The 26,311-nt window shown below is 41.1% G+C and overlaps 2 protein-coding genes across 4 annotated transcripts in view; one reads left to right on the plus strand and one right to left on the minus strand.

Annotated features, from left to right (window-relative positions):
• Positions 1 to 1,498, minus strand: part of NSL1 (NSL1 component of MIS12 kinetochore complex) — a 41,979-nt gene extending 40,481 nt beyond the window's left edge. Inside the window, exon 1 of the mRNA XM_053712456.1 lies at positions 19 to 1,498. Within this exon, the coding sequence (XP_053568431.1) occupies positions 19 to 1,290 (1,272 nt within the window). The 5' untranslated portion in view covers positions 1,291 to 1,498. The remainder of the gene's footprint in view (positions 1 to 18) is intronic.
• Positions 1,499 to 1,732: 234 nt separating this feature from the next.
• The window catches only part of TATDN3 (TatD DNase domain containing 3), a 126,505-nt gene continuing 101,926 nt past the window's right edge, over positions 1,733 to 26,311 (plus strand). For all 3 annotated transcript variants that reach the window (XM_053712457.1, XM_053712458.1, XM_053712459.1), the window contains exons 1-4: positions 1,733 to 1,879; positions 13,454 to 13,486; positions 18,278 to 18,351; positions 25,753 to 25,837. In XM_053712457.1, coding sequence (XP_053568432.1) covers positions 1,748 to 1,879; positions 13,454 to 13,486; positions 18,278 to 18,351; positions 25,753 to 25,837 — 324 coding nt within the window. In that variant the 5' untranslated portion in view covers positions 1,733 to 1,747. The remainder of the gene's footprint in view (positions 1,880 to 13,453; positions 13,487 to 18,277; positions 18,352 to 25,752; positions 25,838 to 26,311) is intronic.

Consider the following 26,311-nt stretch of genomic DNA (forward strand, 5'->3'; position numbering starts at 1 on the left):
TGTCACTTTTTTGCTCACCCATGCATTGGTCCTATGTTCTTGTTCTATTTTACCAGGGCTCAGCAACTCTTGACCTCCCAGCAGTTCTTTGCTGAACTCTGAATACATGGATAGGACTTCCTCCAGCAACTGTTTAGAGCAGCAACGTACCCTATGGTCCCGGACTGTCATCTCACTAGTGACATCTTCATGAAGCCTGACCTGTCTAACAGTGGAGGTCCCTGGTTCCTCAACCCCTTGAGCTGCCTTCTCTCTTGAACTTATCCCTGGTTCATCAGTTCTTAAAGAAAGGCTCTCAGTGGGGATGTTTGGCTTTACTCTCTCACAGAATCCTTCCTGCTCTGTACAAGAGGTTTCTGGGACTTGTCTGTCAATGTCCCCACCCTGGATATTACTGCAGTTCCCTGGTTCTTCATTATCGGGCAGCACACTCAAACTGTAACCTTCAGTCTGGCATTTAGTTGTGGTTCCAATCTGATTTCTGGTAGGGGTCCCAAGTACAGGTTTATCTTTTGTACTCCCAGTTGGGGTTTTAATAGAGGCTCTAGTAACAGGTCTCACACTGACAGCTCTATCCTGGCTTTTTTTGGAGCTTCCTAATTGAAGCTTATGACTGGAGGCTCCAGATTGGCGTTTAGTACAGGCTTCTGGTAGAGTAGTTTCAATGTGGGACCCAGTCTGACTCTTTGTGCAAGTGTCTGGCACAGTCTTGTCTTTAGAGGGCTCAGACTGACTCTTTACGCAGGTGTCTGTCACAGTCTTGTCACTGGAGGACCCAGACTGGATCTTTGTATCTCCTGGTACAGGCTTGTGGTTGGAGGCCCTGGTCTTTATCTTAGCACAGTTTCCCGGCACAGGCGTTTCATTGAAAGCCCCAACTTGGGTGTTTTTACAAGCTTCATGTACAGACCGTTCACCGGAGATCCCTTGTTGTGACTCTGACGCTTCTTTCTCACCAGCATGTATATTATTACAAGTCCGCAGTTCTTCATCTCCTGCTTGTATCCTGTGATGGGAAGCCCCCGGTATGCACTCACTAGAGGTACCTCCACAAGTCTTATCATAAGAAGTCCGGGCTTGGCTCTCGCTAGAGATTACAGCAGTATCCCTATTGGCACAGGCCTCCCCAAGGTCTATACACTCAGGCGGCAAACTCGTCCTTGATCCCCCGGAGCTGTTACGACTCTCCTGAAATGATTCCCCGCTGCCAGACGAATTGGCGACCCCCGCACTACCCAGCTTTCTTCTCGACCTCCTCAGTACGGGGGGGCGCCGTGTATTTGCCGCCATTTTCCAGATTCGAAATATTACTCCCGCCCCGCCCCCGAAAGTGACAGTTCCAAACCCGTCTCGGGTAGAATCCTTGGAGTACGTTCATTAGTTCCGGGTACTAAGCGTTATGTTCCGCTTGCATGTACCTGTGTAAAATAAATCAAGGGACACAAATCCAAGAGACACAAAAGTCCCTTCTGGACGCATCCCATTGGGAAGAAGAAAATACAACTCTAATGATCGCTGGTGCACCTTTACATGACGTCATCTTCGATATCCGGAAGTTATTCAATCGCCATCTTACTACTCTTATGATTTCCATTACTAATGTGTTGCTCTTCATTTATACGTTTTAATGTAAGCAAACTAAAAAAAGTGGTGAAATATTAAATGTGTGCAATAAATAACACAATAAATAACAAGTTTTGAACCTGTAGTATAAGGGCGGCAGTGGGCTATTCGTGAAGTACTGAGCATGCGCATTCGCATAGCCCAGCTGGGTACAGAACTGTGCTATGCGTTTATTGAAAACACGGTGTCCAGTATGGAGATTTCTTCTGGTTTAGTGGACTGTCACTGTCACCTGACTGCCTCAGACTTTGATCATGTAAGAGGAGGAATATTGAGGAGCATACTCTGCTCTGTTTTTTTTACTGACTACAAATTTAAAAGGGACATCAACAAAAACACTTTGCTATAATTTTTCGATTATGAATATTTTAGCTATATAGTATTTACTCTATAGTAGAATATTGTAACGTGCAGCCCTGCGGCTTTTGATTTGTGCACCGCAGGCGTCCTGTATACATGGGTACGTCATTCTGTGCTGGATAACATATAAGTAAATGTGACTACAAGCTGTAATGCTTAGCCAAATGTAAAGGGTTGAACTGCTCCATAAAATAGTTTGTCTAGAATGAATCAAATTACAAAAAAGTCTGTAACAACATATAAATGTCATATTTGTCATATTTTAGCGTATGTATCTGTCCCTTGTGGCAGAATCGATTTTAAAATACCAGCCAACTGTTGATCATTTCTATACAATGTTGCAACTTGAAGAAACTGTAGCGCTGTGGAATCTGTTGGCACCCTACAAAAAAATGATAATAATAACAGTCAGCTTGTAGATGTGAACTGCTGCTAGACAACTTAACCGCATTAAAGTGAAACAAGGTGGATTTAGCTTTCTTTTCACTTGCCAGAGTGTTTAAAAACTCGATAACATGTTTGGACTAACATATATTAGGGGTGCAATAGCGCCAAGTTTAGTATAAAAAATGGTGCCAGTCACCTTTCTCGCAATTTTACGATGAGTACAGCACTGTTTCAAAGTCCTTGGAGGTTTAACTTCAGCTCCAGGTTAGCGCTGTAAAGTGAGGTATACCTGTACTGAGTTGAATCCCTTTTGCTATGAACCCCTTCAATGCCATTAGTTATTAACCATTAAGCCCTTTTCCTATTAACCCCTGCAATGCCAAGATTAGTCTCCCTCACTATAAGCACATGTGCTACATTAAAGGGACAGTCTACACCAGAATTTTTATTGTTTTAAAAGATAGATAATCCCTTTACTACCCATTCCCCAGTTTTGCATAACCAATATGTTACGGTTACCCTTAGTCTCGCTGAGAGATGGACCGCTTAGTAGCCTGGATCCCTATTGCTAAAGAGGGGAGAAGCTGCTTTCCATAGTATTCTATATGAGTCTCGCAAATATAGAATAATCTCCCTTAGCTGCAGTACAGCTAGGATACCCTTCTGCCCACAAAAACGAGTCAACGCTGCGATTGAGGGTCAAACAAGAACTCAGGACTGGGATGCCCAGCCTGCTTTTTATTAAGGTTACATGCACACAGGGCAGTCCCAGGGGGAGAGGGGGGGAAGCACAAAATCCCCCATCACACATTTAGATAGAGAGCACTGTCCTTTGACAGGCCACAATAGGATTACAGTACTTAAGATAACAAGTTTACAAGTTCATCTTATCAATTAGCAGTCTGGCTCCAGAGGTGATTAGACAATAGTTTCTAAAAGCTGAAAAAAAAGAGTTAACTCTTTATGAAATGATACTTGTTACGGTTTTCTTGGAGCCCTTCTTAGGCGCTGGCTTGCTGGTTCAGGCATTGCTGCTGGGAAATAAGCTCTTCACAACAAAATAACTAATGCTTCTGTAACACAATAGTTATATTAATATACTTTTTACCTCTGTGATTACCTTGTATCTCAGCATCGTCTGACAGTCCCCTGATCACATTACTTTTTTAAATGTATTATCTATTGACTTGCATTTTAGCCAATTAGTGCTGTGTTGTGCTAACTCTTAAGAGATGGTAAACTCAGCCATATTACAAATAACGCTCATTTATGAAAGTATAAAATGTCACTTTAATTCATCGATTTATCTAATTCACTTTATATTCTATAATACTTGCGATTATAATGTTAAAATGTTCAATCCCATCCTCCTCCCGTACATCGGCCGCCATTGATTTCGCATGGTCACGTTTTTTTTTTTTTTTTTAATCCAATGTCAGACCAGGCCAGTCGGCGACACTCCTCCAAGAAAATACGCCCCTCAATACTTATGCGCATGCCCTACATCTTCTATTGCTTGTTTAGATGGCCAAATCATCTATTTGTGCGCATGCACTTTATTCATTGCTATCGGAAATGTATTGACAAGATCGTCTTGCAATATTGTATAAGGCACGTGTTTGTTATCTGTAAGCTGTCTCTGATAACAGCTGCGCTTGCAATGATCACAATGTATACAATACATTGAATACAATGTATTGCATACAAAATTAGACGCATGCGCAGAGCAAACAAACAAGATTTACATACCTATGCTATTACATAGAAAGGGGTGGTTCAGCTCGCTCACAGGGAAGAATAAAATATACGGAAGTAATGGCGGGGCGAATCAAGGAGCAGTAATGCTCTCTGTCCCTTCTGTATTTTGCTGTATTGTGTTTGCCCTGTTTTTTTTTAACACCTACCCCCTATCCAGCTAACCAGCCCGCCCACCTTCCCTGCTATATTTAATGGTGCTCGCTGCGCGACTGCGCCAAAGGCAAGCCCGTCCACGCCCCGACTGCACCCAACGCCACAAACCTTGGCACCTCAAACTGCCGCCACTACGACGCCAGCACCCTCCACGCACTCAACACCGGCAGATCGAACGCCTGCCACCACACATCCCCGACCAACACCTTCGGACCTTTCACCTGCCGCAACTGCTCCTTCCCCTCCCTCCGGACCACAACCCAACCAACTAACCCACCCCCAAAATAGCCGCAATTACCTCAACTGCATCCTCCTCAACACCCGCTCCATCCACAAGCATGCCCTCGAAATCTGGAACCTGCTAGACTCCACCTCCCCAGATGTCGCCTTCCTCACCGAGATCTGGCTGAACCCCGCATCAGCTGCGAACATTGCCACTGCAATACCCGATGGCTACAAGATCTGCCACAAAGACCGCAGGAACCGATCTGGAGGAGGCATCGCCATCATCCACAAACACACCATCCAAGTCACAACCAGCTCCGACGACCACTCACCAGCAGGGCCGCCACTAGAAATTTTGGGGCCCCTGACAACCATTGATCAGCCCCCCCCCCCTTAACATGTGCAATTTTTTTTACCAAGTGACTAAAACGTATATGCACTTTATTCTTAAGTGTAGTCAAACTTGGAAATGTTTTAAAGTAGGTAGTAACACACAAACAGAAACACACAGGCACACTCACACACTGAAACACACACACTCACACATAAGGATTCACATATAGACACAGAGTGTATTACAACAGTGCAACTCTTGGCAGGGCCCTCTACCCATCTGATCCCTTTAATTGTTTTGTTGTACTCCCCTTTGTTTATAGTGCTGCGGAATCTGTTGGCGCTCTACAAATAACCAATAATAATAACATACAATCTCAGCACTTGTTTACATTGACCTGACAAGTAATGAGGTAGACTACAGTTTTGTCAAAAAAGGAGATTTACAAAACAAAATATGGAGTTCTGATTATCTTTTTGTCAAGGAAGATGCCAACTAAATGATGGCAACAGCATGCAGTGGCTTAAAGGAAGGGCCCTGAACTGCCTAAACAATTTAAAGGTTTAATGGTGGATTGGTGACTTCCAGAAATGTCTCATTAGTCTCAAAGTCTGTAGAAAGATGTGAATAATCAATAGTAAGGTCAAATGTCCTAAAAAGGAACAGACAATGGACACATACACAAACTCAAACTTGCACATACACCCAAGAAAACAAAGACAGAGACGGCCTCAGAAAACACTCAAAGACATACACACACAGACACCCACAGAAAACACACAAAGACATACACACACAGAGAGAGACAATCACATAAAACACACATTCATAAATACACACTCTCGCAGATACACCCACAGAAAATGCACAGACATACACACACCCTAACTGAGACATCCACAGAAAACACACAAAGACATACACACACCCTCACAGAGACACCCACAGAAAACACACACCCTCACAGAGAAATCCACAGAAAACAGACATACATACACACACCCACCCTCACAGAGGCATCCAGAGAAAATACACAAAGGCAAACATACACACACCCTCACAGAGACACCCATAGAAAAGCTCAAAGACATATGCACACACCCTCACAGACATCCACTCATAGAGACACAAACCAAAGCACAAAGACATAAACACAGACACCCACAGAAACACTCACAGGAGGAAACATGTATGCACCTTGCATCCCCTAAATCAACAGTGTGTGACATGCATGATAAAAAAAATTGCAGAAATGAAAAGATCACTTTTTAAAGAATCATATTTGTAAATGTGTAAACAAAAATAATTCTGTGAATTCAAAATTGTACATTAATTATCTGGGTAGATGGCTAGATGAAGAAAAGTTTTAAAAGGTTGACATACAGTATGTTTGTTTGTTTTTTCCCCATTTTCCCCAACCAAGAGCACCACTTCAAATATAGTGTACAAATGTTCCCATCTGTCAGCTGTACTTATGGATTTTGAAAATGCTGTACTCTATATGGTCTTGGTGGAACCATAAACTGTGGTACTCATACCATTAGATCTGGTTAAATGCAGGATTTAGGCTTGCTGGTATGTATTCCAAAATTAAGTCAGCTGTAGTGTAAACTGAACAGTTTTAAGTTAACCTGTCTCATTTCAAACACTGAGCAATCTTAGTCTGAGAGTATAACATAACATAAAATGCCTCCTTGCATCTGGAAAGTCCTTGCATAAAGGGGCAGTGAACTGGAATGTTATATATATATAAATATAAAATGCATATCTGCCAAAAAGGCACCTACCATTTGTGTATTGAGGAGGAAACATTTCTGCATGGTTTTAAATATAGAATTTCTACAGCATTGTCAAATAATCATAAATACACTGCTGCTAAAAAAAATGGCCCCACCATGCAACTACTACCACACTGAAGTTACAATCCGAAATTGCACAAAGAAATAAAAAACATTTGCTAAATAAGTCCTACCTTCTCTGCAAATGAAAGTAATCTGCCGTCTGACTCAGGCACACACTGTACAAACGTAAGTGCCAAGTCTGGCTCACTCTATGCATAGTGGTTTAGTGCACACTCAGAAATCCTCTCAAATGCTAATACTTTACTCCTTGTAATAACATTTCCCATGCTCAATTAGCACTCTGCTGTAGTTCCCACTGGTGGCTGCCAAAATTTTTTTTTTTTTTTTAGTTCTTGCCTCATGGGGGCCCCCCTGGCTCATTGGGCCCCTGACAGGAGTCACCCCTGTCACCCCCTGATGGCGGCCCTGCTCACCAGGCCTAGAACACCTACACTTCAAGATCAAGGTCAACCCCAACACCACCCTCCGTGTCACCCTCATCTGCAGACCTCCTGTACCTCATCCTGCCTTCTGCGACTCCATCACCAACCAAATCGCACCCCATGCCCTCGCCTCAACGGACTACATCCTCCTCGGTGACCTCAACTTCCATCTTGACAACCCCAATGATCACAACACCTCCACCCTCCTGGAAAACCTCGGAACCATCGGACTGAAGCAACTCGTAAACCACCCAACCCTCACAGCTGGCCACACCCTTGACCTGATCTTTTCCTCAGGCAACCACATCTCAGTCAATCACATCACCAAACTCCTCTGGACTGACCACCACTGCATACACTTCTTCAACAAACCCAACACCCACCTCTGACAGTACCACCGCCCTGCAGAATCTGGAACAACATCACCCAAGATAAACTACACCGCACCCTAAACAAATCCTCCCCACCTACCTCCACAGACGCCAACTCCTCCACCCACAACCTCCACCGCTGGATTACAAACTGTTTCAACACCCTCGCCCCCCTCAAAAAACCGTCCAGCCGCTAAACCATCAGCAAGGCCAGCTGGTTCACCCCAGCCCTCCAGGACTCCAAATGCCACTGCAGACGATTGGAAAGAACCTGGAGATTCAGCAAGACCCTTCTGGAAAATGCTGCCTTTAAGGAAGCAATCACCACTCACCACCACCTCATAAAAACCGCCAAAACAACAGCCATCCAAGAAAGAATCAACTCTAACGCACACAACAGCAAGGAGTTGTTCTCAGTCATCAAGGAATTCTCTAAACCCAACAGCGACACCACCAACATCCCACCCTCCCAGGACCTCTGCAGTACCCTCGCTGCACACTTCCACCGCAAGATCCTCGACATCTATGACAGTTTCATGCCTCATAACTCAACCTCCACCCCCACCCCCCTACATCCAACGACACCCTTCCCAAATTCACCCCCCCTACACCACACATGGACTATCTGGAGCCCCCTCACCACAGAGGACACCCTCAGAATCATGAAATCCATCCACTCTGGCTCACCCTCGGACCCATGCCCCCATCACATATTCAACAAAACAAGAGACACCATCGCCCCTGAACTCTGCTGCACCATTAACTGCTCCATCAAAACCGGCACCTTCCCGGATGTCTGGAAGCACGCAGAACTGAAACCCCTGCTGAAGAAACCCTCGGCAGACCCCACGGACCTGAATAACTACCGCCCCATCTCACTACTCCCCTTCCCGGTCAAAGTCATAGAGAAGTCCATCAACTTGCAACTTATTGACCACATTGAGGCCAACCACACCCTGGACCACTCCCAATCCAGTTTCAGAAGCAACCACAGCACCCAAACCGCCCTCCTCACTGCCACAGACGACATCCTCGCCATGCTCGACCGAGGAGAAACCGCCGCCCTCATCCTTCTAGACCTCTCAGCAGCTTTTGACACTGTCAACCACAAAACCCTCCGCACCCGTCTACATGACACTGGCATCTGCAGCAAAGCCCTGGAGTGGATCGCCATCGTCCAACGCTACAACCTCAACATCGTCTCCTACACCGACGACACCCAGTTAATCATCGCACTCACCCGAGATCTCACCACCGCCAAAAAGAACGTCCATGAAGGCCTGACCGCAGTCGCCACCTGCATGAATGACAACCGGCTCAAGCTGAACACAGACAAAACCGAAGTCCTCCTCCTCGGACCCAATAAATCCGCATGGGGCGAATCCTTGTGGCCCAGAGCACTCGGTCACCCTCCAACCCCAACCGACCACGCACAAAATCTAGGCTTTGTCCTAGACTCCTCGCTCTCCATGGACCGACAAATCAATGCCATCACCTCAACATGCTTCCACATTCTCCACCTGCTACGAAAAATCTTCAAGTGGATCCCTACCAAAACCAAGTAAACAGTCACCCACGCCCTCGTCAGTAGCCGGTTGGACTACGGCAATGCACTCTACGCAGGCTCCACCATCAAACTCCAAAAGAGACTCCAACGTATACAGAACTCCTCAGCCAGACTCATCCTCGACATCCATCTCCAATGCCACATCACCGAATACCTAAGGAACCTTCACTGGCTTCCCATCAACAAGAGAATCACCTTCAAGCTCCTTACCCATGCGTTCAAGGCCCTACAAAACATCGGACCCGAATACATCAACCACCGCGTAAATTTTGACACCCCCGCAGACAACTCTGATCGGCCGACCAAGCACTTGCAGTCATCCCCCGCATCAGCAAATCCACAGCGGGCGGAAGATCCTTCTCCCACATGGCAGCAAAGACATGGAACACCCTCCAGCTGCACCTCAGACAATCCACCTCCCTTACAAAGCTCAGAAAGGACCTCAAAATCTGGCTCTTTGACTGAACGCCCATCCCCTTCCCCCCCCCTCCCCCTTTCCCTTAGCGCTTTGAGACCCTCACGGGTGATTAGTTTGCGCTCTATAAGTACTCGATAGATGCTCTGTAGGTATAATACATTATTATTTTATATAGGAATAAGAGATTTACAAAAAAACTTGGTGATTTAGCTTAGAATTAATAGTAGAATAATACTTGATGAAACAACCGTTAAAAATGTACCATCACTTTAAATAACTCCTCGAGCATGAGCACAATGTTATCTATATGGCTCACATGAACTAGCACTCCCCTGTTGGGAAAAGCAAATAAAAAAGCATCCAGATAAGAGACAGCCTTCAAGGGCTTAGAATTTAGCATATGAGCCTACCTAGGTTTAGCTTTCAACTAAGAATACCAAGAGACCAAAGCACATTTGATGATAAAAGTAAATTGGAAAGTTGTTTAAAATTACATGTCCTATCTGAATAATGAAAGTTTAGTTTTTACTAGACTGTCCCTTTAACCATTTCCTTACATCCAATTACATATTATTTCAAGTCTCTTAATCCATGTAATGCCAATATTAGTCACCCTGCAAGATTAACCCATTTTATTGCATTTTCCCTTACTAGAACTACATTTCCTACATTAAAGGGACAGTCTACAATATATTTTTTATTGTTTTAAAAGATAGATAATCCCTTTATTACCCATTCCCCAGTTTTGCACAACCAACATAGTTATATTAATATACTTTTTACCTCTGTAAATACCTTGTATCTAAGTATCTTCTGACAGGCCCCTTATCACATGACTTCGCATTTATTATCTATTGACTTGCATTTAGTATTGTGTGGTGCTAACTCTTAAATAACTCCCCGGGCGTGAACACATTGTTATCTATATGGCCCACATGAACTAGTAGTCTCCTGTTGTGAAAAAGCAAATACAAAAGCATGTGATTAAGAGCCTTTGAAACAGGCAGACATTTAGAGCTTTAAATGTTATAAAATATATTAATCTAACAATTTTGGTTGTGCAAAGCTGGGGAATGGGTAGTAAAGGGGTTATCTATCTTTTTAAACAATAACATTTTTTGCGTTGACTGTCCCTTTAACCCTTTCCATAAAGCAAATTAAGAATCAACTGTCTCTCACGAAAATTATGAAATCTCTCTCCTTAAAGTGAAGGTAAATCCTAGGGTTTTTGAAACGCTAGGATTTTCCAGTGCAACAAATTAAGGGGACTTTCAGTCATGAAGTATAAAATACTTAATTCTGAAAGTTCCTTTATTTGTCTGTACTGTATGTCACACTGAGCGGCTCAGGCCGCCCATGGCAGAACGCTATTTTTCAGTGAGGTGATCTTAGCCAATAGTGTGCTAGCTATCCAGCATAATGCCAGCTGGGCCGCACGGCTATTGGCTAAGAGGTGGAAACGTCACCTCATTGAAAAAATAATGTTCTGCTGCAGGCAGCTGCTCAGCGTGGCATATGCTACAGGCAAATAAAGGTACTTTCAGCATGAAGTATTTTATACTTCTTGACCGAAAGTCCCCTTTATTTGTTGCACTGGTAAATCCTAGCGTTTCAAAAATGCTATGATTTAACATCACTTTAACTCATACATCACCCATTCACACACACACACACCACACGCAACAGCCCTTATGCAAATACACACATTATACATACACACACACACACACACTACATCACCTATAGAAGTAGAGAAAGGGTTAATAACACCAAAGGTTATTTGAGGTCATTTGGAATTTTTGTGTAATGGATAAAAAAAACAAGAATTAATAGTGTAATACACAGCTGAATTCATGAAAAGGTTAACTTCACATGGCACAATATTAGTTGTTCAAGAAAATGGAAACTGAAGGCAGGAAGGGGTTAACTTCCCAGGTTTTCATGCAGCCTGGGTACTCGCAACATTGTATAAACTTTGTGTTAACAGTGGCACCACTGAACATACAAAATGCTAAAATACTAAATTGGGAAGATGCTCCTAATAAAAGACCCTAGTGGCCGGTCACATTTTTTTTGGAGACAAGAATTTTAAAAATATAAATACTTATAGAGTAATACAAAGTGTTGGGTATCAGGAATGTAGAGTAGGATCAAACTGACAACTTGTTTTTGTTGCTATTGTATGATCCAGTCTCCCTTTTACATTATATATGTTTAGATCTCAAAACTTTACCATTTTGAATGAAATAATGTGACAACTTATGGATGATGATCTCTTAACACATTAGTTAAAGGGACACTAAACCCAAAATTTTTCTTTCATGATTCAAGTAGAAAATACAATTTTAAACAACATTCCAATTTACTTCTATTATCTTATTTGCTTCATTCTTTAGATATCCTTTATTGAAGAAATAGCAATGCATATGGGGGAGCCAATCACACGAGGCATCTATGTGCAGCAACCAATCAGCAGCTACTGAGCCTATCTAGATATGCTTTTCAGCAAAGTATGTCAAGAGAATTAAGCATATTAGATAATAGAAGTAAATTAGAAAGTTGTTTAAAATTGCATACTCTTTCTAAATCACGAAAGAAAAAATTTGGGTTTCATGTCCTTTTAAACTGCTCTGCTATTTTATATAAACGAGTATCTTTGGGAACTGTGAGTCTCCGGATATTATTAATTTAGATGGTTTATGTGCTGCCATATTTGTAGTCTGATATGTTATACTTATATTAGCTTTAATTAGAACATATGCCAATATATATAAATAATACATGTACGAAATAGTAACCATGCAGTATGGTTTTTTTATATTAGCTATCTGTTACACAAAATATGTTTACTTTGCATACAGAATTTATACATTCATAAAATATACATGTACTAAGTTTGGAGATGCCTAGATAGAAATTATATATTCAATTACTTTGTGGAGCCTTCTAAATAAAACTTTTAAAGGGACATAAACCCAGAATTTTTATTTAAGTTTTAAACAACTTTCCAGTTTGTTACATTATCTTGGTATCATTCTGTGAACGTTTTCGGACAATAAGTCCGTCCTCAGACATATATATATATATATATATATATATATATATGCAGCCACCAATCAGCAGCTACTTTGCTGCTCCTGAGCTTACCTAGATGAACCTTTCAGTAAAGGATATCAAGAGAAGGAAGTAAATAAAATATATAAGTAAATTGTTAAATTGTATGCTCTGTCTAAATCATGAATGTCTAACTAAGACTTTACTGTCCCTTTAAGGGTCATAATAGTGAGAAAAAAAAGATCTAGTTCATTAGAGCATGTCATTTTATCACTAGTGACCCTGCAATGCTATTGGAAAGTCAAAATTAAACTTTTCAGAAGCTTTTCAATTTACTTCTGTTATCAAATTCATTCTGCTCTCTTGGTATTCTTTGTTGAAAAGTATATCTAGGTAAGTTCAGGAACAGCAATGGACTACAGGGAGATAGTGATTGATGGCTATGCATATATGCCTCTTTTTCATTGTCTCACCAGATGTCTTCAGCTAGCTCCCAGTAGTGTATTGCTGCTCTGGAGCTACATTTAACTGTGTGTTTAATCTCTTTGCAGGTGTTTAACACACGTTTATTTTTGCAAGATTGCTTGCCTGTAACACATTAGAGCTTTTTCTTTTTTGCACTTTAACAATCTCTTCATCTCTTAGTGAGTCAATTTTATGCAACAACTGTGCCTTTTTTTCTGACTCATAAGAATGGCCTCTTTATTCTTATTGAATTTTGGCTACTGTAAGTTCAGCAAACAAATAATTTTCACACAGCGGATTGACTGACATGATACCATGATTTTTGTCTGTCATTTTTTATTTTATTGGTTGTGTAGTATTTTTTTCCAATCCAGGATTTTCCTGTAATGTTTTGCACATAAATGTAGTAATTTATGTTGTCTATTGACCTTTATTTATTTGATTTTTGTTTCAGGATATCAATGATGTTTTAGAAGAAGCAAAGAAAGTAAGTTTTCAATCTCTTCCTCAGCACTGGTTTATATCCCTCATCACTTAAACATGCATTAATCACACAAATTCTCAAAAAATCCTCTCTCGATCCAACATCCACATCCAATTGCCACCCTGTTTTCCTACTCCCCTTTGCCTCAAAACTTCTGGAAAGGCTTGTATATACATGTTTATTACATTTCCTTACATTAAACTCCCTCCTCGATCCATTGGATTTTACCCCTCCACAGAGACATCAATCATTAAGGTTACTAATGACCTAAAATTACAGCAAAATCGAATGGCCACTTCTCTCTGTTAATCCGTCTTAATCTATCTGCAGCCTTTGACACTATTGACCACCCTCTCTTGCTCCAAACCCTCCAATCTGTGACACAGCCCTCTTGTGGTTCTCCTCCTACCCGTCTTACCGTACCTTACGTGTAGCCTTCTCTGGCGCATCCTCTGCCCCTTTACCACTTTCTGTTAGAGTACCACAAGGCTCTGTCCTTGATCCCCTTCTCTTCTCAATTTATACGTTATCCTTAGGTTTTTAAATAAAGTCCTACAAGTTTCAATATAATTTGTATTCTGATTATACCAATATCTAATCCTTAGGTTTTTAAATAAAGTCCTACAAGTTTCAATATAATTTCTATTCTGATTATACCAATATCTAATCCTTAGGTTTTTAAATAAAGTCCTACAAGTTTCAATATAATTTCTATTCTGATGATACCAAAATCTACCTCTCTGCACCAAACCTATCCCTTTCCTTGCTAACTCGTGTCACTAACTGTCCTAATATTTCATCCTGGATGTCCTGCCACTACCTTAAGCTAAATCTCTCCAAAACTGATCTCCTTATTCTCCCCCTTCTTCCAAAACCTCTATCCCTTGATAATAACCTCATTACCCCAACCCCGAATGTCTTGGGGTCACACTTGACTCAGATCTTTCTTGCACTCCCCACATCCAGTCTTTGCCAGTTCCTGCTGTTTCCACCTTAAAAATATTTCCAAAATTTGCTATTTCTTCACACAAGACACAACTATGATTTTAATCTACTCTCTCATCATTTCCCACTTTGACTATTGCATCTCCATCCTCTACAATCTTCTTATCAGCCATCTATCTCACTTCAATCAATAATAAATGCCTTAACCAGGCTGATCTTCCTTACACGTCACTCTTCAACTTCTGCACCTCTCTGCCAATTCGTTCACTGGCTTCCTCTAACCCCCAGAATTAAAAACAAAATCCTGACTCTGACCTTCAAGGCCCTCAATAACACTACTCCCCTATATCTCAGATCTTATTTCCAGATACTCTCCCTCCTATCTCCTTCACTCTGTTTATGACCTCCCTTTCTCCTCTCTTGCTATCTGGTCACATTTCTGTCTACAAGACTTCTCCAGATTGACCCCTATCTTGCTTAACAAGACTCTCCCCTAGTTTTCAAAGTTTCAAGCGCTCCTTGAAGATCCTACTGTTCAGGGATGCATGCAATATACACTAATTATTTTAGTTCCTATCCTCCTTTTGTCATCCCCTTGAACCCCCTTAGCATGTAAACCTATGAGCCCAGCTGTTTTGTAGATCACCTTCATGATAGCTTATTTACAACAGTACAACTCTTGGCAGGGTTTTCTACCCTTTTGTCTCCCATAAATGCTACCTTGCATATTACTCTTAGGTTGTTTGGTATATTAAAGGGTATTCTAGTGAAAAAAATACATGATCTAAATCGTTAGAGCATGCAATTTTAGTAGTAGTGAAGGTGCAAGTCTATGTGTACAGTACCCACTAAGGCGGTCGTGCGACTTCCACTGCTGATTTGGTCACCAACCGTTTCTCCTTTGAGATCAACAGTTCTATACAGCTCCAGCACAATACATTAAAGGGACACTGAACCAAATTTTTTTCTTTTGTGATTCAGATAGAGCATGCAATTTTAAGCAACTTTCTAATTTACTCCTATTATCAAATTTTCTTCATTCTCTTGGTATCTTTATTTGAAATGCAAGAATGTAAGTTTAGATGCAGGCCCATTTTTGGTGAATAATCTGGGTTATTCTTGTTGATTGGTGGATAAATTCATCCACCAATAAAAAGTTCTGCCCAGAGTATTGAACCAAAAAAAAGCTTAGATGCCTTCTTTTTCAAATAAAGATAGCAAGTGAACGAAGAAAAATTGATAATAGGAGTAAATTAGAAAGTTGCTTAAAATTGCATGCTCTATCGGAATCACGAACGAAAAAAATTTGGGTTCAGTGTCCCTTTAACTATGTGTTTAACCCACGCAAATCACTAAGGCTAAAATGACGCAGTAACAAATAAGAACATGTATTTATTTTTATGTGTTGGTCTCTGGTAGTTTCAGAATAAAATTGCATTGTTTAAAGCAAGAATCGTAATTCACAAAGTAGAAAAAGATTTGCTGTTTATACTTATTAAGCAAATGTGCAAAAGCCCCATGATATTGTGAAATAAATACTTATAAGACATGGCCACACAAGCAAAACCCTACAACTTTCCTTAATAAAGAGACAATAAACACCTTGTAATTACAATACATTTGTGTAGTGCTGCTAAAGAATAAATGCATCAGCCAAGTCTTAAAGGGACGTGAAACCCTACATTTTTCTTTCAAGATCCAGATAGATAGATCCAGATAGAGAATTTCAAACAACTTTCCTATTCGCTTCTATTGTCTAATTTGCTTCATTCTCTTAATATCCTTTGTTAAAAGCATATCTAGATAGGCTTAGTAGCTGCTGATTGGTGGCTGCACATAGATGCCTCGTGATTGGCTCACCCACGTGCATTGTTATTTCCTAAACAAAGGATATATAAAGAATGAAGCACATTAGATAACAGAAGTAAACTGGAATGTCGTTTAAAATTGTATTCTCTATCTGAATCATGAAAGAAAATTTTTTGAGTTTCATGTCCCTTTAACGTCTTTAAAACAAATTAACATCCCTTTTTCTGCAATTATTATTCAATAGCCAAACACCACCCAACATTTGCCTTATTTTGAGGAGTCAATCTGGGCTTTAGTTAGCAGATAACCAGGCTAGCCACGCTCATAAAGTTAGTATAAAATGCTTTTATTTGCAGTTATTTGCTAAATTTTCAGAGTTAAATTACATAAATGATGCATAACTAAACATTTTAGATACAAATCTTAATTTTTTACTGTTCCTTTAATTGGCAAGTACAGATTGCATCATTTACACAATATGTTATCTTTTACAGGCCCATGTTTAATCTGTCATAATCTGTTTCAAAGCCGTGCCTTTCTATAGCATTCATATACATTCATTTTATTTTAAACTATTTATATTCATGCTCCTGTATGTCTCCTCACCATCATACTCGGACAGTCGGACACATCTTTGTTTAAAAACCCTTTCAGCACCTAAGCAGAAAGTCCTTTCATTGCAGCGCTGCATCCATAATAATCACAGTTCAAACCATAACAGCCTATGGCCTCTATTTATCAAGCTGTCAACCGCAAATACGCTGGAATTCCGCAGCGTATTTGTGGTGAGCCTGATTTGCCTTATTTATGAAACCCTACAGACAGGCAAAAGTAGAATTTAGTGATGTAACATACGATCCGCCGGACTAAGTTTGACACAGATCGATGCTTACGTCACTACAGATGTTTTGAACGCAAATTCGGCACAATCTGACTACTTTTGCTAGTTATCAAATAACTAGCAGGTACGCTCGGCACTTTTACGGCCCAGCGTACCTGGTTTTCAATCTGCCGCCCTGGAGGCGGCGGATGCCATAGGAATCAATGGGAGTCTGAAAGCAGCGAAAGCTATTTAATAACTATTTAAATAACTATTCTACCTAGTTAAAATAAATACAAAGTTGCCTGTAAAATAAATATAAATCCTAAACTAGCTACAATGTAACTATTAGTTATATTGTAGCTAGCTTAGGGTTTATTTTATAGGTAAGTATTTAGTTTTAAATAGGAATTATTTAGTTAATTATAGGAATATTTATTTAGATTTATTTAAATTATATTTAAGTTAGTGGGTGTTAGGTTTAGGGGTTAATAAATTTAATATAGTGTCGGCGACGTTGGGGGCAGCAGATTAGGGGTTAATTAATATAATGTAGGTGTCGGCGGTGTAGGGGGGCGCAGATTAGGGGTTAATAAGTATAATGTAGGTGGCGGCGGTGTAGGGGGCGGCAGATTAGAGGTTAATAAGTATAATGTAGGTAGCGGTGGGCTAATAATTATATTTAGTTGTTGTGGGCTCCGGGAGCAGCAGTATAGGGGGTAAACAATGTATTTAGTTGTGGTGGGCTCTGGGAGTGGCGGTTTAGGGGTTAAACAATTTATTTAGTTGCTGATGGGGTCCATGACCGGCGGTTTAGGGGTTAATATATTTATTAGAGTTGCGGCGGGGTCCGGGAGCGGCGGTATAGGGGTTAAACAGTATAGTATAGTGTGGGTGTTTAGTGATAGTATAGCAAGAAAGCTGTACTTGGTGCGCGGCTTTTTGACAGCTTTTTTGATAATTTTGGAGAACGTATTCAGGTCCGCGGCAGCGATGTTGGGCGATCTTAGGCGAGCGTATTGGTGCCGGTGAATGCAGGTAAGTTGACAGGTTGATAAATAGAGGCCATTGTCTGTTGAGAATATGGTGTAACTTTCATATTAAGGTTTGTGCAGTGGTTGGCAGACTTGTTTCCCTGTTTGTATCTACAGTTTAATTCTGGTTGCAAATATCTTTCAACTCCTACACAGGAACAATATTTCACACTCATTATATTTCAGGTTGGCCTTAAGGCCCTTGTTGCAGTTGCCGAGCACTCTAAAGAATTTGAAAAACTAATAGATCTTTCGAAACGGTAATTATCAAGATATAATGGACATTTTTACCCTTTATCACTTTATTTAAAGCAAAAAGGGACATTTTAAATTGTGTTTTTACTGTCTAGCAATGCTTTCCAAACTCTTTGTAAAGAAACAATACAAATAATATATACTCAACCATTTTAGATAATGCATTTATAGGAAAATTAAATTTATTAAATACATTTCTCCAACATAGGTGTGTCCGGTCCACGGCGTCATCCTTACTTGTGGGATATTCTCTTCCCCAACAGGAAATGGCAAAGAGCCCAGCAAAGCTGGTCACATGATCCCTCCTAGGCTCCGCCTACCCCAGTCATTCTCTTTGCCGTTGTACAGGCAACATCTCCACGGAGATGGCTTAGAGTTTTTTAGTGTTTAACTGTAGTTTTTATTATTCAATCAAGAGTTTGTTATTTTGAAATAGTGCTGGTATGTACTATTTACTCAGAAACAGAAAAGAGATGAAGATTTCTGTTTGTATGAGGAAAATGATTTTAGCAACCGTCACTAAAATCCATGGCTGTTCCACACAGGACTGTTGAGAGCAATTAACTTCAGTTGGGGGAACAGTGAGCAGTCTCTTGCTGCTTGAGGTATGACACATTCTAACAAGACGATGTAATGCTGGAAGCTGTCATTTTCCCTATGGGATCCGGTAAGCCATGTTTATTACGATCGTAAATAAGGGCTTCAAAAAGGGCTTATTAAGACTGTAGACTTTTTCTGGGCTAAATCGATTCATTATTAACACATATTTAGCCTTGAGGAATCATTTTATCTGGGTATTTTGATATAATAATATCGGCAGGCACTGTTTTAGACACCTTATTCTTTAGGGGCTTTCCCAAAGCATAGGCAGAGCCTCATTTTCGCGCCGGTGTTGCGCACTTGTTTTTGAGAGGCATGGCATGCAGTCGCATGTGAGAGGAGCTCTGATACTTAGAAAAGACTTTCTGAAGGCGTCATTTGGTATCGTATTCCCCTTGGGGCTTGGTTGGGTCTCAGCAAAGCAGATACCAGGGACTGTAAAGGGGTTAAAGTTCAAAACGGCTCCGGTTCCGTTATTTTAAGGGTTAAAGCTTCCAAATTTGGTGTGCAATACTTTTAAGGCTTTAAGACACTGTGGTGAAAATTTGGTGAATTTTGAACAATTCCTTCATGTTTTTTCGCATTTGCAGTAATAAAGTGTGTTCAGTTTAAAATTTAAAGTGACAGTAACGGTTTTATTTTAAAACGTTTTTTGTACTTGTTATCAAGTTTATGCCTGTTTAACATGTCTGAACTACCAGATAGACTGTGTTCTGAATGTGGGGAAGCCAGGATTCCTATTCATTTAAATAAATGTGATTTATGTGACAATGACAATGATGCCCAAGATGATTCCTCAAGTGAGGGGAGTAAGCATGGTACTGCATCATTCCCTCCTCCGTCTACACGAGTCTTGCCCACTCAGGAGGCCCCTAGTACATCTAGCGCGCCAATACTCCTTACTATGCAACAATTAACGGCTGTAATGGATAATTCTGTCAAAAACATTTTAGCCAAAATGAACACTTATCAGCGTAAGCGCGACTGCTCTGTTTTAGATACTGAAGAGCATGACGACGCTGATAATAATATTTCTGAAGGGCCCCTAACCCAGTCTGATGGGGCCAGGGAGGTTTTGTCTGAGGGAGAAATTACTGATTCAGGGAACATTTCTCAACTAGCTGAACCTGATGTGATTGCATTTAAATTTAAGTTGGAACATCTCCGCATTCTGCTTAAGTAGGTATTATCCACTCTGGATGATTGTGACAAGTTGGTCATCCCAGAGAAACTATGTAAAATGGACAAGTTCCTAGAGGTGCCGGGCTCCCAGAAGCTTTTCCTATACCCAAGCGGGTGGCGGACATTGTTAATAAAGAATGGGAAAGGCCCGGTATTCCTTTCGTCCCTCCCCCCATATTTAAAAAATTGTTTCCTATGGTCGACCCCAGAAAGGACTTATGGCAGACAGTCCCCAAGGTCGAGGGAGCGGTTTCCACTTTAAACAAACGCACCACTATACCCATAGAGGATAGTTGTGCTTTCAAAGATCCTATGGATAAAAAATTAGAAGGTTTGCTTAAAAAGATGTTTGTTCAGCAGGGTTACCTTCTACAACCAATTTCATGCATTGTCCCTGTCGCTACAGCCGCATGTTTCTGGTTCGATGAGCTGATAAAGGCGGTCGATAGTGATTCTCCTCCTTATGAGGAGATTATGGACAGAATCAATGCTCTCAAATTGGCTAATTCTTTCACCCTAGACGCCACTTTGCAATTGGCTAGGTTAGCGGCTAAGAATTCTGGGTTTGCTATTGTGGCGCGCAGAGCGCTTTGGTTGAAATCTTGGTCGGCTGATGCGTCTTCCAAGAACAAGCTACTTAACATTCCTTTCAAGGGGAAAACGCTGTTTGGCCCTGACTTGAAAGAGATTATCTCTGATATCACTGGGGGTAAGGGCCACGCCCTTCCTCAGGATCGGCCTTTCAAGGCAAAAAATAAACCTAATTTTCGTCCCTTTCGTAGAAACGGACCAGCCCAAAGTGCTACGTCCTCTAAGCAAGAGGGTAATACTTCTCAAGCCAAGCCAGCTTGGAGACCAATGCAAGGCTGGAACAAGGGAAAGCAGGCCAAGAAACCTGCCACTGCTACCAAGACAGCATGAAATGTTGGCCCCCGATCCGGGACCGGATCTGGTGGGGGGCAGACTCTCTCTCTTCGCTCAGGCTTGGGCAAGAGATGTTCTGGATCCTTGGGCGCTAGAAATAGTCTCCCAAGGTTATCTTCTGGAATTCAAGGGACTTCCCCCAAGGGGGAGGTTCCACAGGTCTCAGTTGTCTTCAGACCACATAAAAAGACAGGCATTCTTACATTGTGTAGAAGACCTGTTAAAAATGGGAGTGATTCATCCTGTTCCATTAAGAGAACAAGGGATGGGGTTCTACTCCAATCTGTTTATAGTTCCCAAAAAAGAGGGAACGTTCAGACCAATCTTAGATCTCAAGATCTTAAACAAGTTTCTCAAGGTTCCATCGTTCAAGATGGAAACCATTCGAACTATTCTTCCTTCCATCCAGGAAGGTCAATTCATGACCACGGTGGATTTAAAGGATGCGTATCTACATATTCCTATCCACAAGGAACATCATCGGTTCCTGAGGTTCGCATTCCTGGACAAACATTACCAGTTCGTGGCGCTTCCTTTCGGATTAGCCACTGCTCCAAGGATTTTCACAAAGGTACTAGGGTCCCTTCTAGCTGTGCTAAGACCAAGGGGCATTGCTGTAGTACCTTACTTGGACGACATTCTGATTCAAGCGTCGTCCCTTCCTCAAGCAAAGGCTCACACGGACATTGTCCTGGCCTTTCTCAGATCTCACGGATGGAAAGTGAACGTGGAAAAGAGTTCTCTATCTCCGTCAACAAGGGTTCCCTTCTTGGGAACAATAATAGACTCCTTAGAAATGAGGATTTTTCTGACAGAGGCCAGAAAAACAAAACTTCTAGACTCTTGTCGGATACTTCATTCCGTTCCTCTTCCTTCCATAGCTCAGTGCATGGAAGTGATCGGGTTGATGGTAGCGGCAATGGACATAGTTCCTTTTGCACGCATTCATCTAAGACCATTACAACTGTGCATGCTCAGTCAGTGGAATGGGGACTATACAGACTTGTCTCCGAAGATACAAGTAAATCAGAGGACCAGAGACTCACTCCGTTGGTGGCTGTCCCTGGACAACCTGTCACGAGGGATGACATTCCGCAGACCAGAGTGGGTCATTGTCACGACCGACGCCAGTCTGATGGGCTGGGGCGCGGTCTGGGGTTCCCTGAAAGCTCAGGGTCTTTGGTCTCGGGAAGAATCTCTTCTACCGATAAATATTCTGGAACTGAGAGCGATATTCAATGCTCTCAAGGCTTGGCCTCAGCTAGCGAGGGCCAAGTTCATACGGTTTCAATCAGACAATATGACAACTGTTGCGTACATCAACCATCAGGGGGGAACAAGGAGTTCCCTGGCGATGGAAGAAGTGACCAAAATCATTCTATGGGCGGAGTCTCACTCCTGCCACCTGTCTGCTATCCACATCCCAGGAGTGGAAAATTGGGAAGCGGATTTTCTGAGTCGTCAGACATTGCATCCGGGGGAGTGGGAACTCCATCCGGAAATCTTTGCCCAAGTCACTCAGCTGTGGGGCATTCCAGACATGGATCTGATGGCCTCTCGTCAGAACTTCAAAGTTCCTTGCTACGGGTCCAGATCCAGGGATCCCAAGGCGGCTCTAGTGGATGCACTAGTAGCACCTTGGACCTTCAAACTAGCTTATGTGTTCCCGCCGTTTCCTCTCATCCCCAGGCTGGTAGCCAGGATCAATCAGGAGAGGGCGTCGGTGATCTTGATAGCTCCTGCGTGGCCACGCAGGACTTGGTATGCAGATCTGGTGAATATGTCATCGGCTCCACCTTGGAAGCTACCTTTGAGACGAGACCTTCTTGTTCAGGGTCCGTTCGAACATCCGAATCTGGTTTCACTCCAGCTGACTGCTTGGAGATTGAACGCTTGATCTTATCGAAGCGAGGGTTCTCAGATTCTGTTATCGATACTCTTGTTCAGGCCAGAAAGCCTGTAACTAGAAAGATTTACCACAAAATTTGGAAAAAATATATCTGTTGGTGTGAATCTAAAGGATTCCCTTGGGACAAGGTTAAGATTCCTAGGATTCTATCCTTCCTTCAAGAAGGATTGGAAAAAGGATTATCTGCAAGTTCCCTGAAGGGACAGATTTCTGCCTTGTCTGTGTTACTTCACAAAAAGCTGGCCGCTGTGCCAGATGTTCAAGCCTTTGTTCAGGCTCTGGTTAGAATTAAGCCTGTTTACAAACCTTTGACTCCTCCTTGGAGTCTCAATTTAGTTCTTTCAGTTCTTCAGGGGGTTCCGTTTGAACCCTTGCATTCCGTTGATCTTAAGTTATTATCTTGGAAAGTTTTGTTTTTAGTTGCAATTTCTTCTGCTAGAAGAGTTTCAGAATTATCTGCTCTGCAGTGTTCTCCTCCTTATCTGGTGTTCCATGCAGATAAGGTGGTTTTACGTACTAAACCTGGTTTTCTTCCAAAAGTTGTTTCTAACAAAAACATTAACCAGGAGATTATCGTACCTTCTCTGTGTCCGAAACCAGTTTCAAAGAAGGAACGTTTGTTGCACAATTTGGATGTTGTTCGCGCTCTAAAATTCTATTTAGATGCTACAAAGGATTTTAGACAAACATCTTCCTTGTTTGTTGTTTATTCCGGTAAAAGGAGAGGTCAAAAAGCAACTTCTACCTCTCTCTCTTTTTGGATTAAAAGCATCATCAGATTGGCTTACGAGACTGCCGGACGGCAGCCTCCCGAAAGAATCACAGCTCATTCCACTAGGGCTGTGGCTTCCACATGGGCCTTCAAGAACGAGGCTTCTGTTGATCAGATATGTAGGGTAGCGACTTGGTCTTCACTGCACACTTTTACCAAATTTTACAAGTTTGATACTTTTGCTTCTTCTGAGGCTATTTTTGGGAGAAAGGTTTTGCAAGCCGTGGTGCCTTCCATTTAGGTGACCTGATTTGCTCCCTCCCTTCATCCGTGTCCTAAAGCTTTGGTATTGGTTCCCACAAGTAAGGATGACGCCGTGGACTGGACACACCTATGTTGGAGAAAACAGAATTTATGTTTACCTGATAAATTACTTTCTCCAACGGTGTGTCCGGTCCACGGCCCGCCCTGGTTTTTTTAATCAGGTCTGATAATTTATTTTCTTTAACTACAGTCACCACGGTACCATATGGTTTCTCCTATGCAAATATTCCTCCTTAACGTCGGTCGAATGACTGGGGTAGGCGGAGCCTAGGAGGGATCATGTGACCAGCTTTGCTGGGCTCTTTGCCATTTCCTGTTGGGGAAGAGAATATCCCACAAGTAAGGATGACGCCGTGGACCGGACACACCGTTGGAGAAAGTAATTTATCAGGTAAACATAAATTCTGTTTTTTCCTTTTTTACACCTAAAATAGGGTATTTTAAATTGTTTTACAGTACTTTTTAAAACAAATGTTCAGTTACTGAATAAAACTATATTTTGGTTTTAAAGGGACATGAAACCCAAATAGTTTCCTTCATGATTTAGAAAGAACATGCCATTTTAAACAACTTTTCAATTTGCTTCTATTGTCTAATTTGCTTCATTCTCCTGATAGCCTTTAAATAGGCTGAGTAGCTGCTGATTGGTGGCAGCACATAGATGCCTTGTTTGATTGTCTCACCCGTGTGCATTACATTTCACTCGTTTTCTTTAAATACTTACCTTTAAATCCTTACAGCCGCTGCAGCGCTTCCTCCGCCCGTCGCAAGCCCTCTTCCCGGGTCCAAAATGATGAATATGGCTTCCTCCAATCACGGAGTTGCCTTAGGCCAAGATTCCCCCAGGGGGGAAGCTGTGATTGGAGGAAGCCAGATTTGTCATTTCTGACGTATGAAGAGGCTTCCGACGGCTGGGGCAATCGCTGGAGTGGCTGTGAAGATTAAATGTTAAGTATTTGAAGAAAACGAATTAAATGTAAATTTTGATGAATTAAAGTTCCGTTGTTTTTTATAGGATTATTAAAAAACGGGCACAGATTCATCTAAATTTACATTCACTTTAAAAGTGTTAAGGTGTGTCTGTCTACCAATAGAGTTTCGGAAGTTGACTAGTGAGCAGTTTCCACTTGGAAAGATTTATGTAAACATTGAATATCAACCCAACTTTAGCTTAACCCTTTTCATGCACTATTTTAACATTTTTTTAAAAGGACATTAAACACCTCAAGATATTAAAATAAATTATTTAATTACAGGTAGTAAAACAACTTTGCAATATACTTTCATTATTTATTTTGTTCTCCTTTCCTGTAATTTAATTTTGAATATTGTGGGTTTTGCAATTCATGTTAAACATGGAAGTGCAGACACAGTTATGTTCCACACAGTCATTGGTTGCACACTCTAGTAAGCCATTTATAACTATTCCTAATTGGCTTCAGTGTAACTTAATTTACAATATGGCGGCACCCACTGCTTTATGAACATTAACTTTACCCATATTTTTTCAATATTTAAACAACTAATATAATTTTTAAAACTACATATACAAATTATTTTCAGGCTAATCTTTGCTCTGAATACATCATTCAAGCAATAATGTATTTAGTGTTTAGTGTTCTTTTAATTGCTGCTTATTAATATTATTCATTTTTAAATGACCAACATGTGAATTCACCAGCCATTTATATCAGTTAACTCCTTAATTTTTATTTTAACATTATTACTTACCCAGTTAAACAAGAATATTTACAGGTATCAGGGCCTGGTCTTCCCATGCTTAGGTGTTCATCCAGTACAAGGGATTGAGCCGGAACCACAGAGAAGTGCAACTCTTAAGGTAAACATAGAAGTCATTGATGATATTCTGTATTTATTCTCTTTACCGACTCTGCAACAAGTCTATTTATGACTGGTCTGTTTCAAAAATTTAATCTAAAATTGATTTGCAATATAAAAATATTTTTTGCTTTAAACAGGCTACATTTTTCAGTAAGGTCTTTATAATAATCTTATATCCCACATCTGTACTAATTTGTATTTTCTGTATTAATTTGTGATTTTTAGTAAAACAATGTTTTAATTGTTTAATCACTAATATACCAATATTCATAACTGTATATACATCCCTATGTCTATCTAATTGAAAATCTCATTGCTTGTCAATCTCTTCTTAATATTCATTAAGGGATGTAGATCTACATCATGCGGTACATAGCCCATTGTAACACAAAAAGTAGATCTACGTCCATAATGCTTGAAGACCAAGCAGTGAGACTTGCTGCTTATGGGTTTCAAGCATCTGCCTTCATAT

This window comes from Bombina bombina, chromosome 4, assembly GCF_027579735.1.
Source record: "Bombina bombina isolate aBomBom1 chromosome 4, aBomBom1.pri, whole genome shotgun sequence".
Lineage (NCBI taxonomy): Eukaryota > Metazoa > Chordata > Amphibia > Anura > Bombinatoridae > Bombina > Bombina bombina.